The 20,981-nt window shown below is 45.7% G+C and overlaps 4 protein-coding genes across 4 annotated transcripts; all 4 read right to left on the bottom strand.

Moving 5' to 3' along the window:
• Positions 1–9,979: 9,979 nt before the first annotated feature.
• On the bottom strand, positions 9,980–11,986 carry LOC115762363. Its single transcript, XM_030704537.1, has one exon. The coding sequence runs from the start codon at positions 11,984–11,986 to the stop codon at positions 9,980–9,982; it is 2,007 nt and encodes a 668-aa protein (XP_030560397.1).
• A 188-nt stretch (positions 11,987–12,174) lies between these two features.
• On the bottom strand, positions 12,175–14,012 carry LOC115762442. Its single transcript, XM_030704641.1, has one exon. It carries the CDS (start codon positions 13,992–13,994, stop codon positions 12,195–12,197), a length of 1,800 nt encoding a protein of 599 aa, XP_030560501.1. The 5' UTR covers positions 13,995–14,012; the 3' UTR covers positions 12,175–12,194.
• Positions 14,013–14,056: 44 nt separating this feature from the next.
• LOC115762440 lies at positions 14,057–16,462 on the bottom strand. The gene has a single exon (XM_030704639.1). The coding sequence runs from the start codon at positions 16,440–16,442 to the stop codon at positions 14,301–14,303; it is 2,142 nt and encodes a 713-aa protein (XP_030560499.1). The 5' UTR covers positions 16,443–16,462; the 3' UTR covers positions 14,057–14,300.
• Positions 16,463–16,662: 200 nt separating this feature from the next.
• LOC115762441 lies at positions 16,663–18,729 on the bottom strand. Its single transcript, XM_030704640.1, has one exon. It carries the CDS (start codon positions 18,659–18,661, stop codon positions 16,676–16,678), a length of 1,986 nt encoding a protein of 661 aa, XP_030560500.1. The 5' UTR covers positions 18,662–18,729; the 3' UTR covers positions 16,663–16,675.
• Positions 18,730–20,981: the final 2,252 nt, after the last annotated feature.

Raw genomic sequence — 20,981 nt, 5'->3', positions numbered from 1 at the left:
CGTTTTATTTTATTAGTTTTTTTTATGGCTTTCTTTTTCGTTATTTAAATTTATTGTCTACATTGTCAGGCGCTACACTAATTGGTTGGGGAGGCTGGCCGCACAATTTATTGATTGAGTTTGGCCACTTTCACAGCTGAAAAGGAAAATGAATGCAACGTTGATCGATCGGCCGGCGGCTGCATCTAGTATTCAAGACTTTCCCATTCAAAAGGCTCATTTCGTATGCAGCGCAGAACAAAGAACTTGCCACAGCAGCAGCAGTAACAACAACAAAGATTCTAACACTTGAAAGTGCCTGCGATAGCATCTCGGCTGCAGAAGAACAACAACACGAAGCTGTTGCCACAGTTGCAACAGACTCACGGAAGCATTGGATCGATTGAAGCTGTTGCCGCAGTTGAAGCTAATCAAATTTGCGGACATTGCCGCCGTTTACACATCGAATAATGATGGCGGCTGTTGCTGCTTCTGCTGCTGCTCAGCAAATAGCGAAGCGTACACATTTACCACTAGACGGGGCCGCGGGCTGGGGGCCGATTAGTCACGCCTCTAATAAAGATAGCTGCTGCTGCTGCTGAAGAACTCCAAGCTAAGTGCAGCCAAGGCAGTCAGTCTGCCGTGCGCTGATGCCCTTGTCAGATAATAATAACTTCATCTTCATCATCATCAGCATCAGCGGCAACTGCAACTGCAACTGTAGCCCATAAGTTGCACTGGCGGCCACTTTGAGTGGTGGCCAAAGCCTTGGCAGCAATTGCAGCTTAGCAACTGTCAGCCATGTGCGTGTGTGTGTGTGTGTGTGCGTGCATTAAGCCGCTTTACACTCTGTGCTCTTAGCCTCACTCTTTCACTCCCCATTTCTGTCTCTCTCGCACTCGGTGAGCCATGAGCGTAGCAGGCGTTGTCCAAGCGCCTAATGGATCCAGCTTATATTATTGGCATTATCTGGAAGTTATGAATGCAGCAGCCACAGCAGCAGCCGCAAGCTGCTGCTGCTTCAAAGTGTGTGTAAGCTGCATGTGAATGTGATATAAAATAGGTTTGACACACAGCTGTCCATCAATATTGTGGCTAAACACAATAGAAATGTGTTTGCTGCCTGACAAGTGCATCAGAAAATTCTCGAAATTCCATAACTTAGTCAAAAGTGAATCGATTTTTATTATTTTATAGTTATTCAAAGCTGCCTGCACTGTGACCTACGGAGTTGATTATTCCTTCACTCTGTCTTTGAGCTATGCGAATTGTCCCTGGTCTAAGGGCCTTCTGGTATACTGGTATATATACCCTCAGGGTATATATTCTAGATTTATTTGGCATCTAAATTTAAGCCATTAACTAATTATTATATAGTTTAAGTAAACAAATTTCATGTACTCCTGCCTAATTAATTTATGGCACACTTTAGATTCTCCCAATTATTTAAACAATTGTATAAAATTATATTTCAAATTTAATTCTTAAGCCAAAACTAACTAGGCCTAAATTGCATTGCATTTTGAAGTATTCGAGTTTTCGGACTAGTTTGTTTAATTAATTATTTAATTAATTGTTTTCGAATTTTGCCAAAGTACAGCTAAATGCTCTTTCTAAGCCTTTCGCAACTCCAATTTCAATTTGAACTAGTCAACTGCATGTGACTTAATTGCACTGAAATGCACTCAGAACTAACACACAAAAACATACACACATACTATATGTATCTGTGCCTGCCTGGCATACGTGCACATAATTGAATTATAAAGAACAACTAGTGGAGCAAATGCAATCATAACTGGACGCCGCCTACATAAACAAACTAGAAACTGGCATTTGGCTTCCGGTAAAAGAACAGAAATGAAGATGATTTCCAGCCAAACAACTGCCGCTTGCCACAACAATGTTTCGCTGCAACCAAACAGCCAAAGAAAACCGCAGCACGCGATGTGAATGTGGGCAGTGCAGAAGTGATCCGCAGTTAGAAGCCCCAGTCCCAGTCAAAGTCTCAACTGGAGCTGGAGCTGCGGGTGTGATTAGCTTTGGCAAGCGACCGGTGCAGCAAACCCGTTCAAGGCAAAGAAATGCCGCACTTGGCCATCTTTCACATGTGCCACTAAAGCTTAGAGTCAGCTCCAACTCTCAACTTGGTTCAATTGCATGTGATTAAAACGCGATCACACAATAATCATAAAATGCAACTGCTTTGAGGGAGCTCGGCAACGAAACCGAAACACTGATACGCTTTAAACAGTTATTAGTTGTGTGAATGGAAACTCTAAAAAAAAGGAATTCCTAAGAAATATTTCTGGAATTTAAATCTCAATTTAAGCGAGATAGCGGGAGAGAGATCAAAGATCTGGGTTAATTGAAATAGGCGTGAATATTTTAATTTATTTGCAGGTCTTTCATTACAGCTACCTTCAACAGATCCTTGTAAAACTCTTCGCAGACTCGGCATTATCTCCTCTAAATTAATTAATATCCCAAGCCCACTTTTACTGCTGGCCCGTAAAGATTTCCCCTGGAAATAGCAGCATTGAAATAATTTCCGCTATAGACAATATCTATTTAAGAGCAGGCCCCATTTGGGAAAATGTGAAACAGCGCCTGCAGCTAAAACAATAATTAAATAAAATAATAGAAAATATAGGTTATCCGGTATGAAAGTTGAATCTAATGTGTTACCAATTTAATGATACAGTTGGTATAACCTAACCTGGTCTAAACAACTAAATGGAGTCGAGTGTTGCAACAACAACAACAACAGCAACAACAACAACATGAGACAAACAAAAACCCAAGAGACTTAAGTATTTGCCGCACAAAGACTTCCGGCGAGGCCAAAGCCAACATGATGGGAAGCTGTGTGCGATCGCGAGACTTAAGAGAGCTCACTAGAGAGAGAGCAGGAGAGTGAGAGGCGGGGGTATTCTCTGTTGACTGCAATTACCGTTAGTATTTATTGATACACAAGCACGGACATGTGTAAGCGACGCGATCGGTGTCGCGATAGTCAGCGCATAATTTATCAATAAAATACGATAGTTTATTGAATATCGACTTGACCCAATGGCCGAGACAAGAGCAACAACAACAATAACAACAGCAAGCAGCTAATTGATTGGAATCGCAGCAGATGCTGCAGGCAACACTGCGATATGTAGTCAAAACGGGCATTTGCATTCTAACTGGCAGTTGCCTTTTTGACAGTCAGTCAGCCCTGTCTCGTCTGACACTAGCCTGGCTAAATTGGCAGCAACTGTTGCTGCCGTTGTTGCTGTTGTTGCTGTTGCTGCTGCTGTTATTGCTGGCGGCGCTGCCATCAATCAGCTAGCTGCAATTGCCTTGTCTAGTTTTATGCTGCCTTTTATTATGACTACTTTTATTATTATTTTTATTTTTCTACGATTTTATTGCAGTGCTACATTTGTCAAGTTGCCAACTTTTCAATGCTGCCGGCACTTTTTTGCCCCCCCCCCCCCCTCCCCCCCTCTCTCTCTCTTTCAGGGAAAATTGCGTGGAAAATGCAGACAGACAGACTGGCAGGCGGGCAATTAATTTGATTGTTATTTATGCATATTTGCTGCAATTGCAGCTGTTAATTTGCAGCAATGCGGGTTAAAAAGTCAATTGCTTTGTCTTGGTTTACTTTTGTGTGCAACGCTTATGCCACTGGCCAGGTCAGTTAGCCATTACGAACTGAGCCGGAAATTGTTGGCCAAAATTGAGAGTTCACTCAACTGGGCAACAGTAAGCCGGAAATCTGTGCTTCACTTTATCTAGGACATCTTGGAGTACCTGCAGCATTTGGCCCACGCCTGTGCACGACTTTGAACTAATAAACGCCCTTTTGTTGTTGCCGTTGTCTAGGACGCCCACATGCCATGGCTAGATGGCTACACGGCCACAAAGATACACAGAAGCCGCTCTACAGAAACCAAAAGAATCCGAAAAGCTAACCGCAAACTGAAATTCTTGGTAAGCAGCATGTGAAAGCCGACTCAAGTATATTTGGTTTTTCTGTTTTTTTTTTTGAAATTGTGTTATCAAAAATCTCAGACAATGCCCACAAGCCTTCGAGTTAAGTCATCGCATAGAAAGCCGCTGCAGACAACTCATTTAGCTGCGACCTCTGCGGATGAGAACTGTAAATTGTAAATGCTAAAGATCATAATTTTCAACGTGTGGATCAAAGTCAGCGGCAGCTAGATGACACATATTCGATATTAGCATACGAATGAGGAGCGTACAAAGCGAGCTATGTAGCTTTAATAACAGGCGCTACAATATACGATTTACCAGTTATAACTGTAAGCTTAGCAACAAGTTGATGCTCTTCTTCTTGTTGTTGTTGTTGCACGTCAAGTGCCACAGCAGCAGCAGCGGCGGGGACGGCGGCAGCGGATGATGATGACCGCGCCCGCTAATGGATTAACTTGTTTGTATATTTTATGTGGCAGCCTCAACTATAATTTAGATACACTCTCTCGTCTAAGGCTGTGGAAATTCTAATAACACAGTTTAGCCGCAGATTTGAGTCCAAGTGAAAAATAAAACCAAAATGCTTTTAAGCAGCACAGAAAACTAGTTTTAGCCTAAAAGTCTTAGCCCATTCTAGGCGCTCTAATGAGCCATTGTCTAGCTGCTGCTGTCTCATATTTCATTGAGCCCGATAAATATCTAACGCCTTGGCTAATGGCTGCTGGGCTCCGGGTCGATCATTAAGCTGTTGCCGGAGTGCAAAATGTGCCTGTTTTCTTGGTTTTTTGTTGTTGTTTTTTTTGTGTTGGCAAATTGATTGGCTTTTAAATGAATTTGCTGTCATACGATGGAAATTTAATTGCATTGAACTGCGAGCAGGTAATGCAAATGCCAAAAATAAAATAAAAATACGAAGAAATAGAAAAACCTAAATGAAAGTCACACCTACTGTGGGCGTGGGCGTTCAGCTGGTTGTTGGCTGCGCTTTAATTAAAAGCCAGTCGTGTCTTATCTGCAGAGAGACGGGCTGTACGTGTTGTATGTCAAATGCAATCAAAATACAGCGTTTGCTCCATTTACAGATTGGCATCGAAATCGGCACAAGCCGATCGCCCAGAGCGATGATGTCTGTGAACCAGTTGTTATCTATTGCAAAGATGATTTGCACGCTAACGCGAGCGGACAGCTTGACAGTTACAATTGCGCAGCATATCGATAATGACTTTCTTGTGGCTGACGACGATGATGATGATGATGATGATGATGCTGGATGCATGCATGCGCGGTCAGGCTAGGCAATTGAGGCAACGGCAACTATTTCAAGCTGACTGCACTATCATTTATCACAGCGTTTGCGCCCATTCTCAGCAACTGGCTCAAACAGAGCGGCGATCATTAGCGGCCATAAGCAGAAACTTCCTCATTTAAATAGTCGTAATGCCTAATTAATTTACGAGCAGCTTTTGGCCACTCTTTATGATTTATGGGACAAGCCATGCGCAGTCTTATGCGAGATTTGCTAACACGACAACAAAAGATACAACAATATTTGGCTAATTGCGTGCTGGCCAAAACAAAAAAAAAAAAATATAAACAAAAAAAAGACGCGCTCAATTAGCGTCGAAAAAGGCACAAAAACATTTCTGATATGTAAATGATTAATGCGCCACAATCATTTCAGTTGCCAAAAACGAAAAAAAATGTGCCGTAGATGTTTCTATAAAAATTGCTCTGGCTGAAGGAATGCGCCCAAACGAAAGACTTAGGCAACGAACTTGACTGATGCTGATGCTACTACGAGACGCGCTGCTGTTAAACGGTTGTTGACCCACGCCAAACACTACACACTACATGACACACACTCAACACACACACACACACACACACACACACACACACACACACACACACACACACACACACACACACACACACACACACACCCAGTTCATGTGCTTTGTTATGCTAAATCTATAAATAACTGTAAAATGTTTCGATTGTTGAGTGTGTTTTGTGAGGCGTTAGTAATAAATCTGTGCACATTAAAGCCACGAACATTGTTTACGCTCTGACAATTGCGTGAAACTAACAAATTAACACAGTCAGCAATTGGGGGGAGAAAGTCTTAGCCGTAATTGCCTGTTAAGCATTTGTGGCCATAAACAACAGTTTTTGTTTTTGATTTTGGCCGGCGGCTGCAGCAGCCGCTGCTGCATAATTAACGCCAAAGCGAAAAGAATTTTGTGGCCAAAAAGGCGCAACAACAAATTTAGTTGGTGGCAGCCGTTGCTGCGTAATCATAAAATATGGCCGCAAATTGCAGGCCAGCTGCCGCGGCCGCTGCCTTGGCACTTTCCTCTGGCGTCGTCTAGCTAAATGGACACAATTAACCTGTATCTTGGTTAGTTGAGCCTGTCCCGCCCCCCAAATCCCCCAACCGCTCCGCTGATGCTACCAGTTCCGCTTGTCAATCAAATAGACACCAGTTGCGGCTGCTGCTGCTGCTGCTGGTGTTGCGTCTAGTTTTAATTAAAAAAGCTTTTTTTGCAGCGCAGAAAATGGTAGCATCCACAGTTGCCAGTTTTAATTAAGGCGTTACGGCCTGCCCGCCAGAAGCTGCGTCTGCATAGCCAATGAGTCTATTGGCAGCGGCTGCATTTAACACTCTCGCTTCAGTTTATGCGTTGTGGCAGCAAGCGTTTTGGCATTTAACCCAATAAAGCGCCTGCCACACACACACACACACACACACACACACACATACATACACATTAATTGGCATGTCAGGCAATTAGAAATCACAGATAATTTAACAACCAGAGCGCCCACACACGAGTCGAGTTACAGTCGGATCGAAAAGTTACATTGCGCTGCTTGTCAATAAGGTGTACCAGGTCTTAACATGTTTTTTCGCAGCAGCCCACACACAGTGTGTGTACACACTCACACACACACACACACACACACATGTCAATGGCTGCTGGGCTAACAAGCCATTGTTGACACATTGCAGCCATGTTAAAGCCATGTCATTGCAGTTGGCTTGTGGGTGTATTTTGGACGCACGTAATTGGATCAGAAGCTGCATAGAGAAAGCCGCCGCCAATAATCAAATTATTTGCAACTATTCAGCTGACTTATAAGGCTGTACAAGTGTGTGTGTGTGCGAGTGTGTGTGGCTATACGTAGTTTTTATGGCGCTGTCCAGCTTGTTGGCTTATTTGGTTATGACTTCATTTGCAGCGCTGAGCGTGGTGAAAGTGCGCGAGATGCATCAAAAATAAATCAAATAAAGTGCGCTGACGTTGCGCTTAATGTGGCATGGCCTTCATGAATGGCCATTAAGTTGATGCTGTCTCAAGTTCGTTGCCTAACTTATTCGTTTGCGCACATCAAATTTCATAATGATCGCTCGATTCTCGGCTAGCTGATAAAGACAAAACAAAAAAAAAAAAAACGCACACAAAAAGTCGTTAAGCCAGCCGCAGCGACGCCTGTGCTTGGCATTTCAAATAAGTTTCGAATTTCATTTCAGTTTTTTTTTAATATTTTTTTTTTTTTTTTTTTTGTAATTTCTTATGTGAACCTTTTTTATATATTATTTTTTCTCTCGTGTTGTGTATCGCACTGTTGACAATGTAGACACCGAACGACGCACCTTTTGACACTTTGCCGCGCTGCTGAGCGGCTTATCCATGCCGTCAGCGAGCTCGAGAACTGGATCGGCTTTTTGTTAATCTTTGCAAACGCAACTTTTTGCTTATCCTTGGCACCGCACTGGCCCGCCTTATGGGCGGGATTATTGTGATTGTGGGTTCGGTTAGACGTAATTCCTGCGCGTGGGTTATATATCCGCAACGCAGTTATGCTGCTATACTGTTAAACTTTGGCACTCGGCAACGGTAAACGACAGATCTGGCGCACGACAAACTTGAAGCGGGATCGACCCCGGGGACCCGATTCACAATGACAACAACGATGCGCGCTGGCAACAGGTGCAAACCGTTCGCGTTCGCTGTCGCTCTCAAACTGCGCACTCGCACATGCGACGAATGTTAAGAAAAAGGCATGAGCTCTCAGTGCTGTTAAATTAATTGTTGCATGCCTTTAGGCTGCACTTTACGTAATGCTCAATTCTTATAGTTATTTTGTGCCCAAATCTTAATTCTGTTTAATTAGTTTGCAATAAGTGTGCAATGAATTATTTTCTGCATTTTATTTGTTTGTGACAAGCTTTATGTTAAGGGAAAGCAACTGCACTGTTAACGCAATAACTGTTATGGCTGTATGCGAAATGTGATCACGAACGCTAGATGGCGCTACAACTTCAAAAGCGCGCCTAAGAGATGCAATAACTTTTTAAAATAAGCAAGTTGGCTTTAATAAAAATAAATATTTTAATCAAATTTTCTTTATATTAAGAGACCCATCATTTACTTTATAATGAATGGGTATAAATATTTTTGGGTCGCATTTTAGATGAATAATTTCTGAAAAGTCTCTCAAGAACAGAGAGATTAACAGCTGTCTATTGTTGCCAAAGCCAAAGCAATATTAAACTAAAATAATTAAATCACACAATTATCGCACAACTGATGCTGATATTCTTAAAATTGTGCAAAATATGCGAAATTAATAAAAATCCGAATGTGTCTATACATAAGTGTGTGTTCATTAGAGTAGGCAAGATGTTCAAGGTCACTTGCATTTCCCAAGACCGCATATTGAGCATAATAATGCCAGTTACTTTGTCAATATGTGTGTGCCACAAGAGGCCGACGCTGGCCGGTCATTAAGTCGGGTACGACATTAACGCTTGATGGTTTGTTGCGGTCTGTGGGTTAATTAGGGATCAAACAATGCGAACGAGAGCGGAAATGTTTGCTCTTTTTTCCGAGCATTGACTTGTGATTTATGAGCGAGACTTCAAAGAGCGCTGCAGCGTGTGAAGCTGGCGCCTGGGGGAGCCCCAAAAGAAACTTACCCAGTACATGTATCAATAGAATACGGTATCTATGTTTGGCTTACCTGCAATAGAAAAAATCAAATTAAATGCGTATTAAATGTGGCATATAACTAATATAGGTTAGCTTAGCGTATGCGATGGGGTTGCTATCACAAAATCAATTTGGCTAATTGCAAACATAATGGCCTCGTTAGTCGACACATTTCAACAGACACCAACGACGCGCAGCAACTGGAACCAAATGCCAAATGAACAGCGGCAAATGTGCAGACAACTTTTTGACACGCAATCGGCGTGATGGGAGCGTTTATTAGCCAAATAAAATAACCCCCAAAGTGTCATCAAATCAATGCAAAGTAGCAGAAATCGAACAGCGGGACCGCCCACAAACTGAGCAAGATGGGAAACTTTTCTGTGGGCAACATTTGCAACAGCCATTAAAGTGCTTTGCCCGTAGCCAGGCACCACAGTGCTCAGGGGCCGTCTAAGCGAAAATGGGCAATTCTGTTGCCCATAAAACGTCGTAATAATGGCAAAAGTTAGCGCCCAGGCGGAATAGTAGGACACAGGTGTGTCCTTTGGCATGAAATAGTTTTCCACTGCCAAGTCAGGCTAATAGATTTCTTGTGTCTGGCAATCAATAGACGTCTATTCCACGGGGAGTGTAGCCCAACGCGTAAATAAGTTCGATTTTGAAAACAAAAGATATTAATTCAATATAGGAAAATGAGGTTTAGTTGTTGTCCAGAAATCCCAAGCCAGTTTTTCAATTGGAAGTGAAAATTCTTCAGATTGTATAAGGGAAATAAACGACTTTATTAGAACAACTAGCAATTTATGCGCATGACATCCAAAAGTATGCCGACTTTCGGATCGGCACACATGCAACACGTATCTCATAAGAAACTGTTGCATATCTCCTTTTGTTACAGTGAACACTCGAGCGTATGCTACAATTTTGTTGGGAACAACTTCCGCCCAGCAGTTCTGCTTAGCAGAAGTCAGAAAAGGTGCCACAAGAAATTATCCAAAATGCCACAAAGCTGGCGACTAAATATACTCGGTGCTCTCGATAACGGATACCACATTCTCGGCTATGTCGCAGAGCTGAGTGTAAGTGTGAATATAGAGCGAGTCCCTAAAGTACTTTTTGCCACGCATTGTTTTTAGCACATACACCTCAGGCTGCAGATATTTTAGCTGAAGACGCCAGGGCTTGGTCTCTTCCTCATCGGAGGAGCCATGCTCCTCTGATTTCGACTCCCTGGCGAGCTGTGCATAGAAGAGGGCCAGCTCCGATTTGAAGCAGCTTTGCTCTAGGGAAAGCATCAGGTCCTCCCACTCCTCGATGCCATTGCCAATGCATCCGCGAACGTATATTAAGCGCGACCTTTCCCGCTCGCTATTGTGCTCGAAGTGCGTTAGGGCCGCATCGGTGCTGCAGAAGAGCGGCTCCTGCATGCCGAGAAAGATCTGAAAATAAACCTCACGCTTCTTCACCTCGGGCATGCGCATTATGAGCTCCTTGATGGTCTCCAAGCGCAAATCCCAGGGCGGCTCACGTGGTAGCTTCAAGACGTTGTGTAAAACGCGCAGCGCCTCAAGATCATCAAAGCGTTCACAATGGTAGCCCACATTCAGGGAATTGAACACCTCGCGGTCATCAAAAGCCCGCTCATAGGGACAGACGCGCTCATCTGGCGTTATCAGTGGCACCAGCTCCGCTTGGTGGGTAACCATACTTTTGAGTGCCTCATCATTGGCCTTGTCGATGACCTTCCGCAGCTGCCTGTTGATTTTCTGCAGGTACTCCGGCGGCGGCACGCACTTACCGTACATCTGCAAGATGACCGAATTGCGACGGCTGCAAAAGATGTTCGGAAAGATTTTCAGCTCCCAGCGCTGTTTGCGTGAAAATACCATGTGTGGATTGAAGAGGACATTGACGACGTGCACTTCGCCTGGCAGAATCTTTACTCTGCTGTGATTAAAAAAGAAGCAGGCGGTACATGAGTTAAACACCTTAGACGTACGCTTGTGTACATCCAATGCCTGCCATTCGCAAACGAGGACTCGACGACCAATGTTCTCAAGGCGCATCACTTGCTTCAGTTGGCGTTCGAAGGGTGTGCATTCAAAATATACCGTCACTTCCATATTGTACGAGGGTCGATCATTCATTATAAATGTCCGCTCGTTGATCTTTAGGCCAATGTTAATGGGTGCCGACTCGAAAATCAACAGTGAAGATGGTATTTCCTCGTTTTCCTCTACTTTCTGGTCATTCAGGCTAGAGTAGTCGGTTATGCTGCTTATGGAAAAGAGTGACTGTTTGCGCACTAGATCTATATCCGAGTCGTGATCCCATTTGATTTCTGCCAGAGGATTATTGCCAACTACTTCTAGGTTGTCTAAGTCCGGAAAGTATTCCAACACACGCTTAATATCCTGAGCCTTTTGTTCGATGCTCTCTTCCAGCACCTCAGAGTTTAGCCATTTGCTGCGATCCTTGATCTTACGCGAATTCATATCGTGCTTGGAGCCAAGTATTTCCCTTTTCGTAGCATTGGTTAGTCCACTTATTTCCACATTAGCCTCAATCGCCAGCTCCGCCTTGGGCACCGTCTCCCGCACCTCCGGAATACAGACGCACTGCTCCTCATTATAGTGTCCGGGCAGCACGCCGTATTGTTTCTCATTCAGAGTAATGGGATTCAGACGAGTAGCATAGTCCATCAGACGCTGGATGGTGCCCTTGTCGCGCTGTTCCACGGTGATGGGCATATTGAAGAGCATCTCCTCGGGCCGGCGACCGGTCTTACGTGATATTTTAGCCTGCATTCGGGCACGACCACGCAAAGTGTCCTGCCAATGTTTGAGGCGTTTATCCATTTCCTCCGAATCTCTGAATTCCTCACCGATCGAGCATCGCGAACTTGAGATGTTGGCCATGCCCTTTCGGCGATCAAAGATCCCATTGACAATCTCATCGACCATTACCTGGCCATCGTTTGGGGTCACTTGCTTTAGCTCACCGATTTGCTCCAATACTTCCATTGTGTCGAGCGACTTCAGCGAAAATGTGTTGGCTTTGCTGATATAGTTTTCCGCCTGCACCGACGTTAACAAAGACTCAAAGCGATTTATATTTAACATTGTGTTCTATTAATGTGTGTTCATGTGTTTATGTAAATATTTTCTGATTTGTTTTTATTTATTATTTTTATTCAGTAATTCAGTATTTGGGTCGAATTTTAATTTATGTCTAGACCTGCTCAGTGCTCTCGATGACAGAGACAATATTTTCGGCAACGTCGCACAGCTGATAATAGGTGTATATATAAATTGATTGTCGAAATGATTTCGAGTGTAGGAGCTGGCTCTGTCCACGGGCACCAACTGGTTGCTTTCGGCGCTCGGCCAGCTTGAGCATTTGTGCGGACAGTGCCCAAATCTTCTGCTCCCATAACTCAATGCTATTGGATATGATGCCACGCACATAGATGTATCTGGTGCGTTGGCGTTCCTTTAGCTTGGTTGGGGCGTCGCTCAGGCTGAGCGGCGTCGTGCGGCCGCGCAGCTCAGACAGCTGTAGTTGCAGCTGCTCGAAAAGATTGACGCGCAGCCGCTCATCCTCCTTGGAACAGACCAATTCAATTAGCATGCTTACACTGTAATCCCATTCCAAGTTGCATTGATCTGGTCGAACCAGGTAGAAGAACCTTTTCAAGCCCTCAATTTCGCTGTCACGTTCGCAGTGGAAGCCTACGTTGCGCCGATTAAAAGCCTCGCTCTCCTCCAGCTCCCTGACGAACGGGTGTAGAGTCCGTGGCGCCTTCAGTGATGGTACTGAACGCAACAGTTGCGCTGAAGTCGATCCGCGGCAATCTCGTATCGTTGGTTGCATATACTCTTCGATCAGCTGTAGGTACTCCTGTGGGGGTGTGCATCTGCCATGCATGTTCAGAGTCAGGGCGCAGGGACAACGAAAGAAAATGAGCGGATAGGTATTGAGGAACCAGCGCTGCTTCACAATGCCCACCTTGCTGGGACGGAAGAGCACCGAGACCTCACGGACATCGCCTGGCCGCAGCAGAAAGGGTTCCGTATCGAAGACAAACACCTCGTTGGGCGAGTTGAAAAGTGTATTGTTGTATGCAAAGAACTCGGCGCGAATCCAGCTAAAGTTGATTGCCTCTTGGCCATTGTTCTCGATGCGCATAATAGTGCGCAGGCTGCGCTCGTAGGGATTGCAAACGAACCTGCGCTCCAGTATGGGCGAATACTCCGGCCGATATCGGCGGTAGGTGGTGCCATTGATGAGCACCGCCAGCTTCGAGGTACAAGTCGTTAATGGTTTTAACTTTAAAGATGCGTTGCTTTCTATCGATCTTTCTAAGGCACGCTCCGACAACACAGCTGGAGTTACCATGGATATGGTGTGAACAGATAGACGCTCGCAGGGCTTCCTTAGCCAAAGATGCTTGCCGATTACCTCGAGCTTATCAATTTCTGGACAATACTCCATCACCTTTTTAATGTCTGCTTCCTTTTCCAGCAAGCGGTTAACAAGCAGCTGCGAATCGCACCACCTGCTCCTTGTGCACGCGCCGCCATCCAGCGCAAAGCTAACCTTTTTCGGTAGTCCCACAATCTCAACGTAGTCTTGCGGCTTGGCAAAGGTAACCTCCATAGGATCCACAACCAGCCCAGCTATTGTTGTGCAGCGTTCCTTGCGCGAGACGTGGTCCAAAATGCGCTTGATGCTATGCTCCTCCCGATTGCTCACGTTAAAGAGCAACTGCTGTGGCTCTCTACCCGTGGCCAGGCACAGTTTTAGCTGCTCGGCACGACGCTGACGTATCATGTCCTTCCAGTACTTTAAGCGCCTGTCCACAAAACCTGGCGTTGAGCGTAGAGTGGACTGCAGCTCTGGCTGGGATTCAGATTCCTCGTAATGACATGTCTGCAGCTGAAATATGTCATCTACGATATTATTGATCAAATGACTGCCATCATTTACATCCGCAGTCGATGATTCGTGGTTGTTGAGTAGATTTGTCATGAAACCAGACTGTTCATTCAATGCCACCTCGAAATGCTTTACTAAGGCTAAAAATTTGCAGTATCGTGTTACATATGTGTCAGCTGTAGAACATTAAAATGACAAGTAATCAAGTGGAGAAGAAAGACATTCGACGTTCTTGAAGTATATACAAAAAAAAAAAAAAGAAGAGCAGAGAGATTGGAATCTAATCAAGAAACATAAATTCGATTGATTTCTTAAGAATCTTTGCTAACCAATTAGTTTTTGTAGCTGCTAAAAACAAGAAATTTCAAATAGTCTTGACAATTGCTTTTGACCAGAACTTCAAGTGGGCACCACATCGGTGCTCTCAATGATCGAAACAATATTCTCTGCCATGTTGCACAGATGCGAGTAGGTTTGAATGTATAGGGCATCGCGAAAGTATTTGGAGCGATGCAACTTCTTAATGACGGCAGCGGAGGTCTTGCTATCGAAATAGTTTTCAATCTCGTTGATGTCGATGTTGGCAAAATCGATTTTGGTTGGCGCCAAATTCAAATCCTCGCCCTCCTCTTCGGCCTCTTCCATTAGATGGATATAGTAGCGACGCAGCTCGGGTTTGTAGTAAGATTCCTCGATAATAGAGACCAAATCCTCCCACTCCTCGATGCCATTGCAAATGGCGCCACGTACATAAATAAATCTGGTGCGTTGCTTCTGCTCATTCAAGCGATCTGCGCACTCCAGGCTGACGGAAGTTCCTTGTAAAGATTCCAGTATGACCATCAGGTTGCCAAACATTTCCTCACGTTCCGGCAAGCTCTCGATGCGCATGATGAGCATCTTAATGGTGTCCAGACGCAGATCCCAGTGTGGCTCGCGTGGTTTCTTTAGATTTTTGTGCATGCTCTTAAGCACCTCCAGATCATCGAAGCGCATGCAATTGTAGCCAGGGTTCAGGGAGTTGAACACCTCGCGCTCATCCAGAGCACGCTCATAAGGACAACAGGCGGGCGGTGGCTCAATCAGCGGCACCAGCTCCGCCAGGTGGCCCGTCAGCTGTTTCATCATCAGGTCATTCGCTTTACCCATGGTCATGCAGTGTAATTCCTTTAGCCTGGCCATGTACTCCCTGGGTGGCTTGCATCGTCCATGGAAACGCAGCAGCATCGACTCCTGGCTGCCACAAAAGATACGCGGCTCCACCTGCAGACGCCACAGCTCGACGGCCATGCTCACCTTGCGCGGCTGATACATAACAATCAGGTTATAGCTTTCGCCGTAGGTGAGGCGAAAGTTGTCCGTGTCGAAGAGGAACTCATTGTCCTGGGCGAGCAGCAATGAGCCGCGATTGTAGTAGTAGACGCCCTGTGACCATTTGAAGGACAGGGCCTGCTTGCCAATGTTCTTCAGCTTGAGCACATGCTTGATGCGCCTTTGGTACGGATCACAGTTGAATTTGGTGAGTAACTCGAAGCATTCGGTAAAGGGCTTGTCACACACAACATACTCCTTGCCATTGACCATGAGTCCAATCTCTGGCGGCTCAGGCTCCTGTTCGGGCTCCGTCAGCAGTGCATCCGTCCAGGATTCGTTTGGCTGCTCTTCTGAGCCCATATTTTCCGTACTGGTCGTTATTGTGACGATTTGCTCCTCATCGAGCAGCTCAGTTCTTGCCTTGGGCTGCAGCTTGGCTATGTTTGTGCCCTTCACCTGCAGCTGTTCTATGTCGGGGAAAAACTCGAGTACTTTGCATATTCGACGGAACTGCTCATCGATGCGCTTATCCAGCACACCTGACTTCATCCAGCTGTGCCGCAGCTTCCGACTGTCAGCGCCGAGCAGCTCCTCCTGTGTCACCGCGGGCAGTCCAATGATTTCCACATTCGTGGCACCCTTTTGCTCTGCTTGCGGCCAGGTCTCATCAATGGGTTTGATGAGCTCACAGGTGCAGGGATCCTGCAGTTCTTTGAGAGCACTTATTGGCTTGGTCACCAGTTTTATCGGTCGCAGGCGGTCCGCATAGTCCATTAGCCGCCGCACTGTCTCCTTGTTGCGATGGTCGAGCGTTGAGCGGCGATTGAAGAGCACCTGCTCCGGACTCTTTCCGGTCTGCAGTTCGACACGTTTCTGCATTTGACGACGGGTCTGCAACATATCACGCCAGTACTTCAGCCGCTTGTCGACATGCAGCTCAAGGTCTGGGCGGGACAGGTCCAGTTTGCTTGGGTCACAGGACGAGGATGTTTCGGGAAATTGGCCATGACGCTCCGCGAAGATCTCGGCCAGTATGTCCTCCAAAATGCGTTCGCTATAATGGGACATGCTGGCGCCAGCCCGCAGCTGCCCCATTGCCAGACCCTGAAGGGATTGCCTTGAGGATGGCGCATTGCTGGTCAAGTTGACCAATGTCAACGGTGTATACAAGGTGTCGAAAATGTTCGGGTCATCCTTTTCGGTTTGGCCGATCGGTTCGGGCACCATGATTGATTACAATTGATATATGAATATATAGTAGAAATACGAATACTTTCCTAATGCATTGAAAAACTCGAATGTAGTTTTTATATTAAAACGATTTTGATTTGGAATTGCTGTTTGGCAAGTCAGGGGGGGGGCACTACAAATCTCTAAAAAATAAATGTACAAATATTCGAATTCGAATTGAAGGACAAACGGAAACTAGATGTTCACTAAATCCTGGACTAGCAGATGATTCACAGATTCCCAGTGCTCTCGATGGCAGACACAATATTCTCGGCGGCATCACAGACCAGCGTATAGGTTTGTATATAAAGCGCATCCTTAAAAAACTTGCTACTCATGACCTTCCTGGAGACCAGCCATTCCACATAGCTTGAATCAATGGGCAGCTTATCATTTTTCGCTTCCATATCATTGACATAGCGCTGGAGTTCGCACTTGAAAAACTGCTGGCCTAAGGTCTCGCTCAAGGCCTCCCACTCTTCAATGGTGCTGCACACAATGCCTCGCACATAGAGAAAACAGGAGCGTTCGCGGTGCAGATTGAAATGATAATCGCCGAACGAGTCATTCGAATTGCAGCGCATGGGTCCCAGCAATTCGGTGAGAATATTCTGCAACGTTTCGCGCTGCTGCGCCTTGTGCTGGTAGATGCACTGGCGCATCGTGTCCAGGCGATAATCCCAGGCTGGCTGACGCGGCTTCTTTACCAGCGAATATAGCTCCTTGAGCGTCTCCAGATCCGCATAACGTTCGCACATGAAGCCCGCATTCAGTGCCGAAAATAGCTCACGCTCGTCCAGGGGGCGCTCATAGGGGCACTTTAATGTGGGGCAATCCACAATGGGCGCCAGTTCGGCATGCAATTTAGCCAGTCGCTCGGTGACCTGACGATTGCGCTTGTCCACGACCAGACGCTGATCCCGATCGAGTCGCTGGCGATGGGAAACGGGCAACGTGCAGATGCCATGGAAGCGTACATATAGACGACGCGCGCCACAGAACGGGGAGCGCAGCATGTTCATGCACCAGCGCTGCTTTTTGATGCCCACCCTGAGGGGCTGGTACATGACATCGATGCGTCGCTTCTCGCCGGGCAGCAGCACAAAGGGCTGGTTGTCGAACAGGAATTCCGAGTTCACGACCATGTGCTGCTGCAACTCCATATTCTGCAAGCTGCTCGGCTGCCAGCGCACTTGGACGAACTTGGTGCCAATGTTCTCCAGCTGGACGATGGTCTTGCAAATCCGATGCATCGGTTCGCACTGGAAGTACAAAAGCAGCTCATCGCTGAGCACGCCAGTGATGTCGCCAAAGCCTAAGGTTACACCATTGATTCGGATTACATTATTAACGGTCCAGCCGGTGTTGTTGTCGCCCTTGTTGGCCACCGGCGCTGGCGGCGGCGGAGATGCCTGCTCTTTGACAGGTTCAGTCACGGGCATTGCTGCCTGGCTTGTCTCGGTCGACACTTGGCACATCATATCCTCGCCCATCCGCTTGCTGCCTATGGTTGGCCCCTCGGGCTTGGGCAGCGATGAGACCTGCAGCTGTTTTATCTCGGGGCAGTATGTTAGCACACGCTTAATGTTTCCCGCCTGTGCCTCCAGCCGCTCGCCCAACACCTCCGAGCGCTGCCATTTACTCTCGCCCGGCGTTAGTGTGCCGGCCAGCTCCAGCTGTGTTACCTCTGGCAAGCCCACAAATTCCAGTGTTCGTAGTTTGGGCTCCGTGACGAGCATTTCGGGTAATTCACGGCACAGCTCCGGTTGCTGGCGCATCTTTAACGCACCCCTGACTCGGGTGGGGGACACACCTTCGCTGCGCGCGGCCGAGTCCATGAGACGTAGGAGCATCCGCTTGGTCTGCTCATCGATGGTGGCATGGCGGTTGAATAGCACATCCTCGGACCGCTTCCCAGTGTGCCGTTCAATTCGGTCCTGCAACACTTTGCGCTCGCGCAACACCTTGTTCCAGCATTTGAGTCGCGGATCCATATCATCGTTATCATTTTTACAGATTTTCTTACGATAGCTGTGGCAATCACTGCTGGAAATTTTGGTGTGATATGTTTCATCTTTCTCAATTACATTGAAGACATCATTAACCAATTCTTCGGTTAAATATTTTGGCATCTCATTTTTGCTGCGACAAGTGGCGTCGAAGGTCAAATAGTTCCTATTGGTTCCGTCTGAAATGATTTCTAAATTCTTGCTCATCTTGTTGCTGTTTTTCAATTCGAGTTTTGAATATGAATCGACTGATTGTTATCGCAGAGTTGTGCGTAGTATTTGACTACACTATATACTGGCTTTACTGGGTAAACGTAGCTTATTTAAATATTCAACAGACTAATTGCCAAACCATAGCAATCGATTCGTAAAAGCATTCTTTGTTGAAGAGTTTCGTTTGATTTTAGTAATACACGATAATCGCAGAATCCACAAATCCAGCCATTCAGGTGGAGGGAGGCGTCCTCGATTGTACGCAAGTACAATTTTCTTGCTTACAAAACTAATCGAGTTTTCACATATTTGCCAATTGATGAGAAAAGCATTTACAGAACTGGGAAGTCTTTTGAGCAATACCCTCTTGACATTGGGTTACAATAGCTGTCATAGTTGGACCTTATAGTTTATGCTGTTTACGTGTGTTTTGATGCTATGTTACAAAGTTGACAGTGCCCAAGTTTTGGCTATAGGCAAATTGGAATTTATGCAGGGGAATTTGTGCTAATTTGCTAACAATCCACAGAAAGCAAATTAAATTCACGAGCGCGTGCGCTCGTCGTGTGACAAGTCATCGTAATTTTCAACAACATACCCACAGGCAGCACTCCTTCTGCCATACCCCACAAATCCTCTATTTCCATTCAGACTCAACGACATTGACGTGCCGCCTTCACACAATTCAAAATTGCCAAAGTCTCTTTTTGTTGTTGTGTCTGGTCACAAAGTGAAAGGAGTTGTCGTGGTGGAAAACAAATGAAACTTACCTGCAACGAAAGAAGGGCGAAAATAAAAGCTGATTTATAGACAATGCATGATTCGTTTGATATAATAGTATTCAGATATATGTATATATATTATGATATTTATGATAGTCGCAGTGCTCATTAATAATTTTTAAGGACCCACGCAATTGGGTGCAAACTTAATGCTGCAATCAAAACTCCAGACTTTTGTTGCCATTGTGCGGCGCAGTCTTTGTGGCTTTAGCTGCAACAATACAGAAAAAGGCAACAATAGAAACGACAACTTATAGAGCTTACAAAAAACAAAGCCATATCAATTACCCAGGCAACCAGGCAATAACAACAACATTAACAAAAGAAGAGAATAAGGCAGAATAAAGTAATTTAGTCCTGGCAAAGCCAACTAACCGCAGCAGAGGAAGCATGCCCCGCTGCAGCTGCTCCGGCGCAGAACTGGCCGCAATTTTCCCTTGGCCGGAAATGCTGGCATTGTGCATGAGCTTGGGGAGCTCGGGAGCAAATGTTCTTGGAGCATGTGGCTCATCTACGTGCCTTGGCGAAATGCAATCAACATATTGTAATTCTGAAATGCATATTGAGAACGTGCAACAGATACTTGCAACAGCAGCCGCAGCAGCAGCAGCACTCGCACAATGCGCATGCAATGCGAAACTTTGGGCTGCACTTAACGGGCCGCCAGACAAAAACAAAACGCTCCAAGCATGTGGCAGAGGGGCAGATTGGCGGACGGGGTGGCAAGGGGTGCCACATCGACATCGGCATCGACAACTGCGCGGCTGCACTTGATGCCGCAGCAGTGGCAAAAATCTGGCAGTGTTTGCATTTTGATTTCCATTTCGCATGCACTCAAGTAATGCATTTATTATTTACCAGCCATGCAAGAGGTGGGGAAGGGGGTGGAGGCAGCTCAGGCAACTCAATTCAATTCCGCAAATTCATGTTGCAGTTGTCAACGGCGCAGACGAAGACACTTGTGGACGAGCTGTTAACCCCGGCCTCTCCGCTCCAACAATCTGCCGCTCGAATGTTGCACATGTTGCATACCACTTGGTGCTGTTGACAGCCGGCAGCAATACTCAGACGGCAACTGTTGGCGCTTCTTGAGTGAAGACAGACGGCCAGGACAGGCAGCCAGGCAAATATACTTATCTATCTCTACTTAGGGCATATGCGATTTACTATTGGATTTGTTTAAGAGTTCAAACTCAAGCTGTTTTAAAGCAATAGTTTACTTAAGCAGTGTTTGCAAAATGTTGCATAAGTGTTGCCATTGCGCAATACTGTATATTCTGGCGAAATCTGCTTTATGCAGTGTTGCAAAATATTCGCTGTAGTAAATTTATGTGTTGGTAAAGTCGAAAAAAACAGTTTCTATTACTTGTCAAATAAGTCGAAATATAGAAACTGTATCGGAAGAAACTCCATTATAAATTAACTCTCTACTCCCTCTAATATCTTCTCATACTCTCCCCCAACCAAATTTGTATGCTTCTTGGCTCTTCAGTTTACTCTCACTGCAAGCCTAACAAAATGTTAGGGCATTT

This window comes from Drosophila novamexicana, unplaced genomic scaffold (assembly GCF_003285875.2).
Source record: "Drosophila novamexicana strain 15010-1031.04,08,12 unplaced genomic scaffold, DnovRS2.1 tig00000564-arrow-pilon, whole genome shotgun sequence".
In the NCBI taxonomy this organism is placed as follows: domain Eukaryota; kingdom Metazoa; phylum Arthropoda; class Insecta; order Diptera; family Drosophilidae; genus Drosophila; species Drosophila novamexicana.
Note: the sequence above shows the minus strand (reverse complement) of the source record. Positions and strands in the feature narration are given on the sequence as shown.

Coding starts and splice junctions, on each gene's coding strand:
- LOC115762440 (XM_030704639.1), bottom strand. CDS start 16,442: ATGGTGCCCGAACCGATCGGCCAAACCGAAAAGGATGACCCGAACATT.
- LOC115762363 (XM_030704537.1), bottom strand. CDS start 11,986: ATGGAAGTATTGGAGCAAATCGGTGAGCTAAAGCAAGTGACCCCAAAC.
- LOC115762441 (XM_030704640.1), bottom strand. CDS start 18,661: ATGAGCAAGAATTTAGAAATCATTTCAGACGGAACCAATAGGAACTAT.
- LOC115762442 (XM_030704641.1), bottom strand. CDS start 13,994: ATGACAAATCTACTCAACAACCACGAATCATCGACTGCGGATGTAAAT.